An 18,098-nucleotide genomic window follows, 5' to 3' on the forward strand; every position below is an offset into this window, starting at 1 on the left:
CCTGGGTTTGCTGGTTGGCTGGACAGGCTATTAATAGCAAATGCAGAAATTTAAGTATGAGAAAAAAATATCTCAAGACAAAGGCCTTACTTGATAAGGTGTCTGTTCCTGTACACGGTCACCAAACAGATGGTTATGTTTGGATTGAGGAGGGGGAAGGGGTGAAATGACGTAATCAGTATTGTAGGTGATTACAAATATAGAACATGCCAGGAGAAAATTTTCTAGAGGCATGCTAGTAGCCTACTAGTGGTTTGCCTGTGGTGCCCATGGGGATTGGCTGTAGATAGTTCTTGTTGACCCCTGGGCTTTGCCAAATTTCCTCCCACAATATTGCTGGTAGATGTTATGTAAGTGTAATATTCTTGAGTATAGCGTAAAACAGGAGTCAACTAAATAAATAGTTAGTTACTGTTGACTGTTCATTGACTTCACATCTTAGGCAATTGAAGATTAGTGCACTTAACTAAATCTGTTCTAATGACAGGGTGATATGTAGCTCTTTTAGAAACCTTCAATTTGATTGGTGTCGTAACCATGACAACTAGTGAATATTAAAATAATCTGTACTTTTCAGGAGAGGTTACTGAAGTGGGAGCAGTACCGCGAGCTGTCCACGTCTTTGGTGCGCTGGCTCCGGGACGCCATGGCGATGATGCTGGACAGAGAATTCCCCACCACTGCCATTGAGATTAAGGTGAGCTCAGTTAGGTTCATGGTAAAAGTACACTCACAGAAGGTACTCTATTTCGTCTAATATTTGGGACACCTGGTCTGCCCATTTTAGCCAATATCTATGTAATTGTAGCACGAATATTGAGTTTTTTTTTTCTCATATGGTTAGAGCATCTAATGAAGAACATACTCACTTTTACTCTTCCTAAAAGTAAAAAGGCCGGAAGAAATGCAGTATTTTATTCTCAACACTACTAATATGCGTCCCAGTAATTAGAAGAATTAAGGTAGGCATGAAATTTATATCAGGCAAAACCATGCTAAGCTGTAGAAAGAGATGTGCATGTTATGACATAGACTAGTGTTAATATGTTAGTCCTGTTATTTTGAAGAAACTGAACACTGAGAAGTGGGATTTCACATTTCATGAACTACTGTAGTCTTGAATCTCTCAGATTTTGACCTTTGCTTTGGTCAGTTGTCACTTAATTTACATCGAAGAAGTGGTTTACGTTTCCTCTAAACTTTTTTCAGCCTGAAAATTTCACCAACAACAAACCTTCTTGATATTTTATTGGAATTTATGTTAGAGTTTGTTATAACTTGCTAATGATATAAACATGAAGTGTTTAATAGGCTTCCTTCATTAGAACAAGATAAGCCAGTTGATTGATTGCAGCTTGTTTATAAAGATATAGGTTGTTTCATTTCATCTGCCTTTGTAGCTACCTGGTTTTCCTTTTGTCAGAACTGTATAAAAAAAAAACGTGAGAATGTAAAAAGTGGTTTTGTTTTGAATCTTTCATACTCTAGTTCTGTCTGGATTTGATAAGGGGTCCTTAATCTGATGAACTGTTGTATTGTTTACAGAGGGCACTAGGAGAGTTTAATAGGTTTAAGAAAGAAGACGTGCCACCCCGGCTGACAGACAGACAAAAATTGATGCGCCTTTTTGATGATTTGTTGGTGAGTATAAGAGCAAAATGAAAAATCCTTGGACATATTTTTTTTATCTCGCTTATCGATGACACATGTAATTGTCCCAGATGGAGTTTTGTCATGTGAAGGCCTAAATGGACAGATGTATTGGTCTCCTTCTCACATTCACCTCACTGGTGGCATAATTATGAAATATTCTTGAGTAGGGCGAAGTAGTCTGGTTGTCAGATGTCTCAGATGTGTTCGGATTGAGATACAGTCACGTTAGGAATAGTTAGATTTACTTGTATTTGCACAAATTGTTCTGCGTAAACCGCCATGATGTCCTGCATATTATTCTCTATCAGTTACAATCATCAGTTCATGTGCACTCATTTAAAATTAGAATTTGGCTCCTCATCTTGGTGTTTGTTTGCTTCAGTTTATATTATTGATACTTTTTATAATGAGATGCTATTATAATTTTAATTAATGATATCACAAGACAAGGAATGTTTTGTGTTCAGTCTATTTATTGCCATCCTCCCAAGACCTCTTTAGCGCTGATGACGCAAAAGCTTGTACTGGTTCCTAAGGGGAAAAAAAATTAACCAGCTCAAGATAAAACATCTGGTAAATTGTCAAGCACCTGCAGAATATCTTAAGAGTACAAAAACCAAATGATGCCTATCCTCGGGAAGAAGTAAAACGGCGTATCAAGACGTGGCCTGACGTGGTTCTTGGCTGAATTACAGGAAAACACTCAGTAAAGCATGATGAGCACATGCAAGGTAGTGCAGTTTGTGTGTATCAGACTGCAAGATCATCTGCAACTGATACTAGGTCTAGCTCACATTGTGACTAATTTTTGGAATATGGCATAAACTGTTGTCGTTCCAAAATACATGTACAGTGTATGTCTAATACAGAGTCAGTTGTATGTTTGACTGATATGGAGTTTGTCCTAGGTATATATGACCCATATAGACTGTCCTGGATATGAACAATGCTACGTCTGTCCTAGATAGATGTAATACTTGGTGTGTCCTGAATATAGCCCATACTGATTGTGTCCTAAAAATGAGTGATACAGAGTCTGTTCTAAATGTGAGTGATACTGAGCCTGTTCTAGATATGGCCCATACCCCCTCTCTCCTAGAAATGGTCCACACCCACTCGTCCTAGAAATGACCCACACCGACTCTGTCCTAGAAATTGGCCACACCGACTCTGTCCTAGAAATGGCTCTCACCGACTCTGTCCTAGAAATGGCCCATACTGATTCTGTCATAGATTTGACTGATACTGATACTGAGTGCGTCCTGTATTTGTCACCAGGCACTGCAGGCTCTGTCTGGCCCCTATGTGATAGAGGATGAGCTGATGATTGAGAATGTGAACCGGGTTTGGGTGCGCTTCCAGACGGCGTTACAGGAGAGGGAGATGGCTCTGGAGAGTGAACTTAGGAGGTAACCACACCCCTCATTGTTTTTCTGTTATCTTTTTCTCTTTTTTTGTGTTAAAAAAGTACTTAATTTAGCTGCAGTTTTGGTTTGAAATTATTGATGGACAGTTTTATTTTGTCCATGCCCTTGGGACCTTGCCAGCTTATAGGGTGAAAGAGCTGGCTCGATCACTCGAACTATTATGCCTTTGATCACTGTGGTCTTGTGTTTGAATCCAGCTTGTGCTATTTTGGCTGTGCTTTTAAATCAAAAGGCTTTTCAGGCACCAGACAAAGGATGGTGGTACATTCCAGGCACTCTGGTTTCCTCTACCCATAAACATTACCACTGGCATATACATAAAAAATTCTTGAGCACAGCGTGAGACAGCAGTCAGTCAATCTATTAATATAATGTTGTATTTGTATAAGATTAAGGATTTTCTTAGAATAAAATAAAGGTAAATAATTAAGGGTTATCAGGTAAACTAAAAGATTGAGAAATCCTGCATAGCATTGTACATGTAATGAATGCAGTAACCTTGTTTTCACGCGTTATTTTGTGATGTGTCTCCAGGGTAGAACGGGTGGATACCCTCACAGAAAAACTGATCAAGGACATGAGGATGTGGGAGTCCACGTTGTCAGAGTTAGAGATGAAAATCTCAGAGGTGAGGCTCATTTTTTCAAGATATGGAGTGGAGTTTTTGGTCGTGTTCCTGTGATTGTATTTTTGAATTTTTGGAAATCCAGTTGAAATAACTGTTGTGAAAAACATAACAAAATGTTTATAATGTCTATTTTCAATATCAGACTTCCAGCACCTTTTCAGACTTCATATACGCTCTGTGGCGGTGTATATCGTTTTGGGAATTGGCCTTGTGATTATTAACATGGAAAGTCCATATTTGTTAACCGCTGTTATACAAATGTCTGTTTCAACACATAAATTCAATCAATCAGTCAACCAATCAATATTAGACATATATATCTGGGTTGAAAAAAATAATCAAATGACAACAAATATAGGCTGAAGCAGAAAAAAAACAGTACAGTATATATGAATGGGATCATAAGGCTCTGATCAGTCTTGTGCAGGATGCAAACCTCTTGGTAAAGTTTTATTTGATTCCATCAGCTTGTGTAATTTTACACAAATCCTGTTTACATCAATTCCTGTTGATTGACACAAGGTCATGGATAGACCACTGCATACACATGTGATTTTGTTCCCAGGAGGAGAGAAGACTGGACCATGCAAACCCCTGGGAGGCCAAGCAGAACTGTGAGACAATTGAACGCTCACTCAGGAGATGCGAAGAAAGTGTTCGCACGATGTTCACAGATGTTCATGTGATGAGAGAACGACACCATCCACAAGCAGAGAATCTGAACCGAAGGTCTGTGCTGGAATTATTTGCATCTCTAATTTTATGTATTCTGTATTCTACAAATATGGGCTTTGTTAGGAACTTAAAGTCTGAAATACGTGTTTAGTTTTGATCACTGAAATTTCCTGTTGAGTGTTGTTCATTGTGAAACACCTGACTGTTCATTGTGAAACACCTAACTGTTCATAATGGTATATTCTTGTGACCTTGGCTGTAGTATTTGCCTTGATATGCTGATGACATTTATGTTTTCAACTAATGTTCATCATTTTCAGTTGAAATATGTTACTTGATTCTGAAATACAGTATTACTGTGCTTTTCTTTCTTAGTTTATTCAAGCTGTTCATAGTTTACTGTCAACAAAATAGTATGCAGCTGTGATTGAGCTGTTCATCATATTCTATTATTGCAATAGTGCTCAGTTTTTATTGTGCTGTTCATCACATTCTATTATTGCAATAATACCACTGTTTTTCACACAGTTTGTTATGTGATAATAGAGTTTATAACCTGGCTTTTTTCAGAGTGTTCGCCATTCAGGACCGGCTCAGCTCTCTTCAGAGTCACCTCTATAACAATGTGATACAGAAACTGACGTCCAAATCGTATGTGCAGGAGGGGAAGACGTACACAAAGAGAACCGAGGTGGTTACGGAGGTACGCCTGGTCGACACCCAGGAGGCCTTCAAACACCTGCAGGACTGTCTTACCTGGATACAGAATAAACAGGTGAGACAGCATTAATACACCTCAGCATCCATTGTTATGACGTGTATGGTTTAAATTCTCGAAATTCAAGACACTTTCATGTGCGCGAAAAAAATTATGGAAGTATGTGAAAAAATAAGGAAAACAGATCATCTATCATCGATGCTAAAAACAGAACATTTGTAGAAATGAGCTGTATAATTTTTCACTAGGTTAATAATAAGATGCCTTGCTGTTGAAATTTACTCCATGGCAGGATATTTTGTATTATAAATGTACATAAATTCCTGGTTTTAAGGAAATTTGTCAAGTAAGTGCCGCATGTCAATATGAAGTGTTTACTTTTAAATTAACAGTAAAGCATTGTTAAATTGTTTTGTCTCCGCTGTTCATTGCACAGACGGAGCTGGAGACGGCAGAGTACGGCAGTGACTTACCCGCAGTACAGAAAGCTCTGGAGAGGCACAGGCTTACTCACCAGGAGGTGCAGAACTTCAGGGGACGGGTCGAGAAATGCGCCGCAGATAAGGTCAGTCTGAACTGAGAATTCTGTACAATAATCGGGAAACTCTTTTCTGTGACTTAAGCACATGCAATGGTACAGTCTTTTTGTTACATAACAGTGATAAGCTTTAAAGTTTTTGGTATGACCAGATAGTGATCTTTAAAAAGCAGCACCAGTACTTCTGTAGAAATATGGCATTGCGAAACTGACAGATATGTTTTCCTTTCTCTTTTTTTTTTTGGCAATTTAGACATGCTCCTCTTACAACTGATCATTTGTTTGTCTTTCTGTTTACAGAGAACTTTACCTCAGGAAGACCAGCATCTGTACTCAGAATGGCTATCTAAAGTAGAAGTAGCTTACTCCTTGTTAACAGTGAGTTCTCATAAGTCCTGTTGTTGCATTTTTAGAGGCAAATAAAGACTATAAAATATTGAATTTGATGCTGAAATCTGCATTTTTTTACACTGTCAAGACAAACTTCAAAACGTCATTCTACATGTAAAATCAGTAGATCAGGTGATATGAGTAACTTCAGATTTAGTACAGTAAATACATAAATAAATAAATGAATGGATACACAGCTGTCAACATCCTTCATGGTAGATTCCTTTATTGCTCAGTGATCGTTATGTCAGTTTTGAACAATATACCTCTGATACATGTACTTTTTATTGGATTGAGTTTGAACGTACCATGGTTTTTTTTGTTTGAAAATAATGTTGTATGTGTGCATTTCTGTGTAGAACACCTCAAATCGGCGCCTCAGGAGTCTAGAATCTCTGACAGACTTCATCCAAGCGGCAACCACGGAACTGGTCTGGCTCAACGAGAGGGAAGAAGTGGAAGTGAATAGAGACTGGAGTTCCAAGAACTTAAATATCCCAGAACTTACCGCCTTTCATCATGTAAGGCTTTCAACAAATTTTTTTTTCATCTCTGTATTAGATTATGTCAGTTAAACTTGACTTCTGCCATGAGAGTAAAAGTTCCTGGACTATGGTGGATAAACACCAATTGCATATGCAAAAAAATAACCTGTGGGGATTATTGATGATGATGTTGTTGTATTTTTCTTGCTTCACCAGTCCTTATTACGCGAGATGGAGGGGAGAGAAGTCCAGTTTAACTCAGTACAGGACAAAGGTGAAGTACTGATCATGGACAGACACCCTGCTGGTAAAACCATCGAGGTAAGATTCACCCCCAGAGACTCAAAGAGCCATTCTGTTGCACCCACATTTCAGGGTAAAATTGCTAGTATGCGATATGGATACATAGTATGTACAAACCGTTATCACATAACGATATGTTAAGCTTCTTGGACAATTCAAAAACCCTGCAGTGCAATTCAGTGCATAAAACAAAATGTTCAGTCATTTCGGTACAAATTCCTGGTCTGACATTATATTACCCCATTTGACGCTACTATGAGTTCACAAAACTCCAGTTGAGGTCTCTTGCGCAGAAGACCACGTCATCTGTGAAGGAGCTTTAGTGTGATTGAAGACGCCTCAGATTACGTAAGGAAAAATGATGTTGCTCCAGGAGATTGACGTCACTCGAGCAATTTGTACAAAAATGACCGAACATTTTGTTTCTGTAAGCGCTCGGTATCAGTAAGATTATTTGAAGATCTGAGAGAATTCATGCATGGTGTATGAAATAACTCATGCTGTGCTGCACAGTTTACATTTCTTCTTCCATTCATCATTCGAAGAATCTTGCCTGAAATGGCTCTTTAAGTGTTTCGTAAGTAAGTTTTGACTAGCCACGATATGATTGAAACTACCTGTACTGTCAGTGTGGCATTAAACCCCAATCATTCAGTCTTTCAATATTTTATTTCACTTCGCTCACTGGGACTGTAAGTTTGCTCTTTCCATGTCAGTAGGACATGAAATTAAATTTAAACTAAGTTATCTTAATTATCTGGTATACTAAAACAGCACCATCACTTTATGCTTTTAGGTCATGGTATTTGAAAAATTATTTCAGTCAGTAAATTGGAAATGAATGTACTGTTAGTACATGTTCATATATTATTATAGAGGGCCTCTAACGAGAGTAAAGTGTACATTTTAACAACGTTACCTTCTTAGTGGTTTCATTCACTCATTCATTCATACTATGATGAAGGTTGTAGAATAGAAATATTTCTGTGGTCGACCTAAAATAATTACCTCATCCACCTTGTTGACTGCAGAACAGGCGTTAGACACTGAAAGCTTCGACATTATTTCTTTAGTGGAACACATGCCTGTTTCTGAAGTTATGGGGATGGATCTTTATTGTTTTGATGCCGTTTGTTTTTTTTTGCAGGCTTACATGGGAGCCCTGCAGTCCCAATGGTCCTGGTTGCTCCAGCTTACCGTCTGTTTGGAATCTCACCTCAAGTATGCTCAGGCTTATTACCAAGTGAGTTAACAAGGTTTACATGGGACAGTTACAGGAGTGGCATCAATTATGCTGACACTGATGCTTCGAGTGTCATTTGATGCAGTACTTAAGTGATGATTCTCTATAACCATGCCCTCAGTCACAAAATTTCACCTGTTTAACATATTAGGTTTGATTACAAACCAGGAGCCTTTAAGAAGTGTCTGTTAGCCTGTCATGCACTGTCATTTTAAATTTTTTTCAGCTTGTTATATATGTGTATATAAGCTTAGAGGCAGTATTAAGTTAGTTAAGAGAATATTGCAGTATGCCAATGTAATCCCAAAATTTATTTGTTAAAATGTTGGATACAGGTAAAAACAATATTTGTATTTTAAAATTTAAAAGAATATACACATGAATTCTGTTCTATTTCAGTTTTTCGAGGAAGTGAACCAGGTTGAGCATTGGTTAAACCAACAGGCAGAGTTGCTGAACACACGTTTCAGTCAGCACACGGTGAAGCCAGAAGAAGCCGAGAAACTCATCCGTGACGTACAGGTCAGCCCGGGACAGTGGATCAAGAACTGTCTTAGAGATACTTAAATCGGACTTAGTCTTACCTTGTCTGATTATTCCATAACTTAGATTTGAACTTGAATGCTAATTTTTAGTTTTGACAGGAAAACCTGTCTCTTTTAAAATTATAGTGTTAGACTAACAGAGATTCAAATGTAAGACAGCTTTTTCAAAAGTCCACTCAATCTTGAGTGCCGAATATATGATGAAACAAACAATTATATTTTATTGAATATGAGCAAATCTTTAAAGTTCATTGTTAAACCAGATTTTATGCTTGAAAATCAGAAGTGTAAATTTAGGTTTCATCTTGAACTTATGTATAACTGTAGACAGTATTTCCTGACAGGCAAATGTCATAGTATCATGTGCATGTTACTTACGAATATTGATGAAGCTGTGTTGTTTATGCTTTTTTTAAAGGAAATGCGTGACCGCCTAGCTCAGTACCAGAGAGTAGTGGAGATCTTGCAGACTAAGAGTCGAGACATCGTACCTCTCCATCTGCGCAGCAGAAGAGTTAGTGCCCCTACCAGAGTCCGCACTCTATGCAACTACAAACAACTTAATGTAAGGAAGCTACGCAAACGTTTTTCTTAAGGCAAAGAACACTGAAAACATATGTGTTTATTAATTGACAGACAGTTGAAAACCGTATCATTTGTCAGAAACATTTTCATTCATTTCTCACAGTTGTTGTTACAGAGAATTAAATGACTGATTTCTAAATGGTAAGGTAGATTTTAAGAACCGTGTCTAAGTAGAGTTTTAAAGATGAGGTGGTATGTTTATGTCACAGAATAAGGACATATCAGTTACATTAAAGACAAGAAAAAAAATGGTATTCCTTTATGTTAAAATCCATATTGCTATTCAGTATAAAGTCTTTTATAATATTTCTGTTACTTTTTTGTGTAGTTCAACCTCCACAAAGGAGATGACTGTACCTTGTTTGACAATAGCCAGATGACCAAATGGAAGGTGAGCAGTGAACAATAAGAGCATAGTATGCAAATTTTACATCACAGATGAATGCACAGTATTTGATAAGCTTTGATGTCATAGCTGTTTAGACTTGCTAGTGGACTTATTAAGTCTAATGTCTTAATCTGACTGCAGTTCATTAGTCTAATGTTTTGATCTTACTGCAACTTATTAGTCTAATGTTTTGATCTTACTGCAACTCATTGAGCCCAGACCAATGAGGCTGTAGACACAAATACAGCTCTTGCTAGTTCAGCTACAGCTTGTCAGGTACCTGGTGAAAGCCTGTGTTTTAGCTTGGCTACCACAATTTTTTCCACCCATAAGTTTGACCACTTTTGTACATGCATGTGTGGTTGAGTACTGCATTAAACACCAATCAAATAAATCTTCTAGCCATTTTGGACAGACCATATCCAGTGAAGAGCCTTACAACATGTAATCTGTTTGAAGACTTCCAGTTTTATCAGTGCAATTTTTGTAAAAACTTCTACTGAATACAGCTGTACATCTTCTTTTATAATACTGAGAATTTTCCCTACTCCTGTGATCACCTGTGTATAATGCGTGTCTTACCTTACCTGTTCAGGTGAGAACACCGTCAGGTCAGGAAGGCCTTATCCCATCTGTTATATTCCTCATTCCCCCACCTGATAAAGAGGCTGTGGATAGTGCCGAAAGGTAAGACATTTTTACGTGTTCAAATTGTGTTTATCTTGATAACTACATGTACTGTACTATTAGATGATTGTTTATTTGTATTTTCATCTGTAAACTTTAGCAGATATATCTGTTAAGGTAGTAACGATTATGCAAGTAATTTTAACCATTTCTTTAATTTTGATAACTGGATTAGGAAGTCTAATTTGTATTTTAATGTAAAACCATTTCAAAGATACTTGATATGAATTTATGGTGCATTTTTTCTAGAAAAAAAATATAGTTTATTATACGTGTTTATTATACACCTGTTTTTACCTGCTCATTTAGACTACGAAGACAGCTGAGCCAGGTGATGTCCTTGTGGGAGTCCAGGCAGAAGAATCTAAGGCTAGAAATGATAACAGCCACCATAAAACTGGTCCAAGACATGACCATTCAACAGGTGAGATTCTCGTTTGTATCACATGCTGCTCAAGCCCTGCCAAAAGTTGTGTAAAAAAAGCACCCCTGTATCCTGCGTCTAGGCTGCTAGTGGTTTGCCTCTTGTGCCCCTGTGGAATGATGCGGAACAGTGACAGTTCACAGACAGCAGTGATTGTAAATCCTCAGCAGACGGAGTGGAGTTGACTGTTGTGAGAGTGCTAGTGGTGAGCAGATGGGATGCTTAGAAAAGTACATTTTTTTTTCACCATACTATATATGAAATACAGTAACCCCAGTAAGTGTGTAAGTAAGTTTTACTGTGATATCAGCTAAAAATGTTTCCGATGTTTTACTTTTGATGCAATAAGCTAACATAAATTGATATCTTGTTGACAGTTCATGGCATTGGAAAATGCTCGGCGTGATGCCATTTGGAGACTGCTGAATGAAGATGCTGACCGTTTGCTGATGGAAATGGACGTGAACACACAGCGCAGACTCCGTGAGGAACTGAAGATCTGTACACAGAAGTTTGTCCAGCTATCCTCACAGGCCCTGGAGATAGGTGAGGCTTTTGAGGCAGAGTAGTTTATCTGATTTTAATACTGTGGATCATAATTTTGTCTCCCTGCAAACCATAATGAATTTGCAGAGAGTGTTGTGGAATTGAATGTGTTGTTGAAAACCGCTTTCAAAGAAAAAGGTGGCCGAGGTGGTTAGAACACCAGCACAGCTTAATGACCCAGGAGCCTCTCATCAAGGTTGTCGCTGTGAGTTCAAGTCCAGCTCTTGCTGCCTTCGTCTCCAGCTGTGTGTGGGAAGGTCTGCCAGCAACCTGTGGATGGTCGTGGGTTTCCCCCTGGCTCTACCTTGTTTCCTCCCACCATAATGCTGGCCGCTTATGTATGAGTGATTTATTCTTGAGTAGGGCATAAAACACCAATCAAATCAAATCAAATCCAACAAATAGAAGGCTTTCTTTGAAATGAGTGAAAGTTTCTTTCATATCTTCTGAAAGGTTATGTCTAGTAGCCCTTGCGGAATTTGGTTGTGGATATATTCTTAAAAGCATGAAGTAAAAAATTTTCTCTATTACTGAAAAGTAATATTTTATCACAGAGCTACATCTTATTTGCATTAATTTTGTGTAATTACAATAGTCTTACCGTAGCAGTTAATTAATAGGCATACTACAATATAGTAAAGGAATTTAGACTTGAATACAGTGTAAAGCACCAATCAAATAAATAAATAAAATGAATGACTGTAACTGCTTGGACAGTGCAGATCAGGGGAGATAACTGTGTTTCAATGGTTTTAACAGAGGCCCAGAGGAACAAGACACCTCAGCAGCTGTTCCTGGAACAAGCAGAAAAGATCAACCATAATCTGGACAAGTGTCGCAGTGAACTGACAGTCAAGCTACAGAACCCCCTGCCCAGGGACAGAGACAAGCTACAGAGAGCCGTCATACAACACGAGGTGAGTGATACAACTGTTGAGGGTCCCATTTCCAGAAAGCTGTCATAGGTAAAGTTGATTGTATCCGCTAGTATGACGGTACATGTCTTCAGCCCCTATACTTTAAAACTTGAATGTCAATGAAACTTCAGGTGAACAGAACAGTTGCTTGCTACCTAGGAAATGGCAGAATACTCATTTCTTGAAATATAGAACATGGAAATGTAGTCTCTTCCTACTCTTGTTGGAAACTAGTCAGAACAGAGCTGAATGTAGCTTTGGGTTGTACGCAGAGTAATGGTGACATGTTACGTATTTTTTACTTGGTTATTTATGTATTTACAGGCTTTCGAGAGAAACTTGAAATCATATGATGTGGATGTGGAGGAACTGAAGAGGACTTATGCCACTATTACACTGAGAGGTCCCCAGTCAGAGTCCAAGCTGAACCTGGTGGTGGACAAGTGGAACAAAATCCTCGCAATTTCACATGTCTATGTACAGAGGTTAGAACTACACAACATTGTTATGACTTCAAAAGTCTGTATTATGACTTCATAGATAGTGTTATGACGACAGAAGTCTGTCTGTTGTAGAAAGACTCAAGAAATCTGTAATGTGACCCCAGAGGCTGTGTTATGATATCAGAAGTATTATGACTTCAGACACCTGTAGTATGATCCAAGGCTGTATTATGACTCCAGAAGTCTGTAATATGACTCCAGAAGTCTGTAATATGACTTCAGAAGTCTGTAATATGACTTCAGAAATCTGTAATATTTATTCACATGGAACTGCTTTATTGAAAAAGAACATTAGTTCAGCATTGTACCAAGTTTGAGGTTTAAATTTTGGAGACTTCAGCCGATTTTCAGATGTTAAAGACTTGTTGTAATATGCATGTTATTGTGACATAGGTGAAGATTGTGATTGTTGAGTTATTTTTTATTTTTTTAAACTATTTTTTATATATTGCTGGCTATTGTTTTTAACTCACCAAATCCATTTTTTTTTTTAGATTGAAGTCTGTGGAGATCCTGCTGGTGGATTTTGATGGCTTGAGACAGCTGGTGGGTGACTACGAGATCACTCTGGCCTCCCAAAACACAATGACCTCAGACCTGGACGAACTGAGAAATCTGAGAGAAGAACTGAATGTGAGTCCTGACATCTTGGTTTATGTATAAAACAGTCATCGAAGAACACCCATACATATGATACAGTTTCCAGTACCAGCCAGGCTTAAGATCTTCATTTGCACAATAATAAAGCTTTATATCAATATGTTTACAAGATAAACTCAATCAGTACTTAAACTGCTCTACTTTGAGGCAGATAGTGTTTACAGGAAGAAAAGTAGTACTAGTGTTTACAGGAAGAAAAGTAGTACTAGTGTTTACAGGAAGAAAGGTAGTACTAGTGTTTACAGGAAGAAAAGTAGTACTAAGCAGTACTGATAATGGACAGTACTGTAAGTGAGACGGAATAGTTTTCTGTACAAAGTAATTGGGATGTAGATATGTATATAAGAAATGCCTGTGCAAAGCAAAATATCTCTTCTGTTACATCAGAGATGTATTTTTTGTATGTTTGCAAGGTGTTAATTTAAGCATTTTCTGAGGGTATAAGTCTGTGTAGACTGACAAAATCATAATGTTGTGACGCCCTGAAATTGGCCAATCCAATCAGTGTAGTTTTGTTTTCAAAATCAAAGAAAAGATGTGTATAGATTACACTGAAAGTTGCTCTTTTTATATGGGAAAAGGTTGATAAATTAGGGCTGGTTGACTAGTACTTAGTCGTGAAATTTTCCACATTCTCACACCTGTTCAGCCAATGCCAAAAGGCCAAAGTATTCTTGCAATGGTGTACCAGTGCTCTTTTTTTTTTCACCAGTGGATTTCATTGGAAAACTCTTTATTTTGATTGCTTGGCTGTACCATTGTGAAGTAGCAGCATATCCATGAATTACATACCAGACAAACCATGAACTGAGGAACATACCATTATCACTTAATGAAAAGTGTTCAGTGGACATAGATTCATTTTTAAAAGTTAAAATTAATTCAGTTCAGATCAAACCTTGAACAGTGATTTTTTTTTTTCATGTACAAAAGATGAGTAGTTAAGATGATAAGATATCTGTTTACTCTTTAAATGATGACATCTATCCAAATACACATTGCATACATTAGTGACGTTGTTTATAGTAAATCGTGTGCTCTAACATTTGTGCTGCCCCAGACACGGCCTGTAGCTGTAAGTCCACCCAGATTAGGTGGCCCACTGAGTAGAAACTTTGTGGATTCTCGACGTTTGAAACGATGCTACGAGGTAACCATTTGTGGAACCCCGTCCCCTTTCCAAGTGGTGCTGGTGACTTTCTCGACATGAAAAACCAATACACTTTCTTTTCACATCCAGTGCATTACATTTTTTTTTTTTACTTACCCTGCATCAAATTTTTCGTTTTCCCGTGATTCCACATAATATTCAGAACTACACATCTTCATATGAAAACATAATGTAGATTTCAAGTGCTAACAAAAGTTGACAACTTTGTTATTTGGTAAAAGTATATCAGTGTTGTATGTTTGATTGAAATTTTTTGATTTTTGATTGACCTGTTAGTTGTGATCTATGGTGGTATTTGTTTTGTCATTTTTGTTTTACTCCAGGAATTTGTACTCTTGCCCTTTTCCCATCCCCAACAATTTTTTTTTTTTTTGTATTTCCCAAGGTTTGGCATGTTGTTACTAATAAGAAAGCACTTATAACCTAAATTCATGAAGGGAATACATATTTTCTATGTCAGAAAGCAACATAAGTTTATCAGTGGCACTGTGTACAAGTGCTGGCAACCGCTTTTAACAGAGTGGTTCTGATTGCTGAATTGTATTTGTATTATATTTTTAGCCAAGAGGGTTTTGCTGCTATCATATACATCAGTCTGTCTGCCCCCTTACTAAATAAAGGAAGAAAACAGAATCATGTCTTCTTGTAACTGAATAACATAATTATTTATCTTATTTTGAGTTGAAAGTGTATTGAAATTAAAGTTAGTTTGAAAATACAATGTATTTTCTAAGGTGTTCCTCTGTTTGATATAATTTTTCTCTTCCTCTGGAGTGGGAAACAAAGGCACTGTATAACAATTCTGTGTGGGTGAGAGATGAATGGGACTCAACTTTCCTATTTGTGTTGATGTATACATTTTATCTTTTTCACCTGTAGGAGTTGCAGACATCTCTGCAGCAGCAGCAGCCTAAGATTGACACCATGAAGAACAAGATGGTGGAGCTGAAGGACCAGGTGGAGCGTAACAGGCCAGGGGTGGGGCGACACCCCGATGTGGAGGCCATGGAAAGAGAGGTCACAGGGCTGAACTCACGCTGGGAGAATATCTGTATTCAGGTCGTTGAGAGGTGAGTAGGGCACGAAGGTAAAGGCAACCCTGTATTTGTTAGTAGGGTGAAAACTTGTGTTTATATGATGATAACAAGTATTTGCAGGTGAACTTTTATATGAGGTGAGTCAGGCACGAAGGTAAAGGCAACCCTGTATTTGTTAGTAGGGTGAAAACTTGTGTTTATATGATGATAACAAGTAAAGCAGGTGAACTTTTATATGAGGTGAGTCGGGCACGAAGGTAAAGGCAACCCTGTATTTGTTAGTAGGGTGAAAACTTGTTTATATGATGATAACAAGTAAAGCAGGTGAGCTTTTATAGGCTTTGATTTATTTATTTAATTATTTTACTTGTACGAGCACTTGGCCAACATGGTAGGAGGAATTCGGGCAGTACCCACTACCGTCTGCAGGTTGCTGCAAGACCTTCCCACATATGACCAGGCAAGCATTGGGGAGAGGCTCCTGGATCATTGTGCTGCACTAGCACACTAACCACTAGGCCACGCAGACGCCCTGTTTGCTCTGTGATCTGTACATGGTATGCTGTAACCAGCTATCATGACTAAGTGTAGGTTCAATCTCTTGAACAGGGAATTGGTAGACCGGGGAGCTTGGGAATCTGTTCATATGGGCCTTGATGAGAGTAAGGGGTTTACAGCGCTCGTAGAGATGGTTACACAGTCATTATGGCAAGCAAGCCTGTTCATCAACGTAGTTTTGCCCTAGGTTGATGGTTTACCCATAGGACTCTGATTTCCTACATGCATAAAAGTGACCTCCAAAGTTTAAGTGAAAAATAATTGAGCTCAGTTTGTTTTTAACGTTTGAGCAGCTTAATGACCCAGGAGCCTCTCACCAAAGCGGTCGCTTCGAGTTCAAGTCCAGCTCATGCTGGCTTCCTCTATGGCCGTACATGGGAAGGTCTGTGGGTAACCTGCAGATGGTCATGGGTTTCCCCCGGGCTGAGCCCGGTTTCCTCCCACCATAATGCTGGCTGCCATCGCATAAGTGAAATATTCTTGAGTACGGCATTAAACACCAATCAAATAAATAAATAAATAAAAATAATTGAGTATGGCTTTAAACTTATGACAGTGAAGCTAGAACATATATCATGTATGCAAGTCAAGTCTGGCATGTCCTTGAAACTTGTTGTTCCAGAGGTGTGAGGTAAAACGTACATGTACCTGTAAATGTATGACTGGCTTGTTCCATCTATATTTCACTGTTGGTAATGCATCATTTGAAGGAAAGCTGAATGCGCAAAGGGAGATAACTTTTGCTGATTTTGGTGTTGGCGTTGAAGCATTGTGTTTTCTCTGTCTGTCACAGATTGCGCAGCATTGAGGCCTCCATGGAGCTTCTGTCTCTGTACCAGACTGGGCTGAAGGGAGAACAGGCCTGGGTGCAGCAGATGCAGCATCGAATTGACAGTCAACCAGCCCTAACTAATGACGTCAATCAAGTCAAGTCACTAGTGGAACCTACTATGGTGAGATGAGCTGTGGTCATTACCATGTACATCTAATACCAGGGCCTCCTTTTCTAGTCTCTTGTACCAGAACCCTCGATCTGGTTGCTGCTAGTTTAACCTAATGGACTTACGCTAAAGAGTACAGAGAAATATCAAGCAAAGGATGTGTTTGTGTCAGTATTGCGGTTTATGGAATCATCACTAGAAATCTGGGTGGTCCTGAAGATGATTCAGAAAACTGAAATATCGAAACAAACATTCGATTGGCATTTCTAGGAGTTGTGACTTTGGTCTACTAAAATGTTATAGTAAGAGTGAATCTGAGTTTACCATCTTAAGATACAGCAGTACAGTGAAACTCTCAGTGTTCAATTTGTTGGGACAGACATTTGTAGTTTAGATAGGCAAGAATTACATTTCTCTCCCAGTGTTTTTGAAAAGGAAAGGTATGAATATGTTGTTCATTAGATTGACTAACCGTATAAAAGAAAGGAACTAAATATTCCTGCTACAATTACATGTATTCTGACTAAAAAGAACTGACCAGGTGTCCCAAAAATTCCAAGAATCAGGGTCTCATTAGATGGAGATTGCCACTTGTAAAATATAAAGTCAGCCCCTATTTTGGATTTTAGATAAACACATAATCAAGGTCAGTTTCATTTTTTAGATCAGCAATGTTACAACTGGTAAATACAATTTTTATTATGTTAAGATATGGTTTCAAGTCAATTGACAGTCATGCCTAGAATAAAGTTAAAACATGCTTATATATATTTGGACTCAGTATGTGGGAGTTGAGTTTTTGATTAATATGGTGTAAAACATCGCAAAAGACTTAAATTTTTTTCAGGCAACAATTATTTTTTCATTGACGTATAACATGTACTTGTGTATTGTTCTTCAGGAAATTTACAATTCACTTGGAGAGAGGAAACACAAGATTGAGACTGTAAACAAATATGGAGGCCAGTACATCCGTGAAGCCAAGGTATTACTTCTCTCCCCTTACCCGTATTTACTATATTATTATCATATTCTACCCTCTAACCCATTTTTACTTCAGGCAGGTAAGAGTTCTT

The 18,098-nt window shown here is 38.1% G+C and overlaps 1 protein-coding gene across 13 annotated transcripts in view; it reads left to right on the plus strand.

Moving 5' to 3' along the window:
• Positions 1 to 18,098, plus strand: part of LOC135471433 (microtubule-actin cross-linking factor 1, isoforms 1/2/3/4/5-like) — a 164,846-nt gene that overhangs the window by 75,228 nt on the left and 71,520 nt on the right. For all 13 annotated transcript variants that reach the window (XR_010444439.1, XM_064750671.1, XM_064750672.1 and 10 more), the window contains 23 exons: positions 578 to 697; positions 1,546 to 1,641; positions 2,932 to 3,062; positions 3,615 to 3,708; positions 4,274 to 4,437; positions 4,954 to 5,158; positions 5,538 to 5,666; positions 5,940 to 6,017; positions 6,389 to 6,550; positions 6,731 to 6,835; positions 7,965 to 8,060; positions 8,460 to 8,582; positions 9,024 to 9,170; positions 9,519 to 9,581; positions 10,174 to 10,265; positions 10,575 to 10,689; positions 11,067 to 11,235; positions 11,995 to 12,152; positions 12,477 to 12,637; positions 13,150 to 13,288; positions 15,366 to 15,556; positions 16,875 to 17,034; positions 17,924 to 18,007. Coding sequence is in view for 12 of the 13 variants with exons in the window: in XM_064750671.1 (XP_064606741.1) it covers positions 578 to 697; positions 1,546 to 1,641; positions 2,932 to 3,062; positions 3,615 to 3,708; positions 4,274 to 4,437; positions 4,954 to 5,158; positions 5,538 to 5,666; positions 5,940 to 6,017; positions 6,389 to 6,550; positions 6,731 to 6,835; positions 7,965 to 8,060; positions 8,460 to 8,582; positions 9,024 to 9,170; positions 9,519 to 9,581; positions 10,174 to 10,265; positions 10,575 to 10,689; positions 11,067 to 11,235; positions 11,995 to 12,152; positions 12,477 to 12,637; positions 13,150 to 13,288; positions 15,366 to 15,556; positions 16,875 to 17,034; positions 17,924 to 18,007 (2,982 nt within the window). In the remaining variant the exon portion in view is untranslated. The remainder of the gene's footprint in view (positions 1 to 577; positions 698 to 1,545; positions 1,642 to 2,931; positions 3,063 to 3,614; positions 3,709 to 4,273; positions 4,438 to 4,953; positions 5,159 to 5,537; positions 5,667 to 5,939; positions 6,018 to 6,388; positions 6,551 to 6,730; positions 6,836 to 7,964; positions 8,061 to 8,459; positions 8,583 to 9,023; positions 9,171 to 9,518; positions 9,582 to 10,173; positions 10,266 to 10,574; positions 10,690 to 11,066; positions 11,236 to 11,994; positions 12,153 to 12,476; positions 12,638 to 13,149; positions 13,289 to 15,365; positions 15,557 to 16,874; positions 17,035 to 17,923; positions 18,008 to 18,098) is intronic.

The sequence above is a fragment of the Liolophura sinensis genome, chromosome 7 (genome assembly GCF_032854445.1).
Source record: "Liolophura sinensis isolate JHLJ2023 chromosome 7, CUHK_Ljap_v2, whole genome shotgun sequence".
NCBI lineage: Eukaryota > Metazoa > Mollusca > Polyplacophora > Chitonida > Chitonidae > Liolophura > Liolophura sinensis.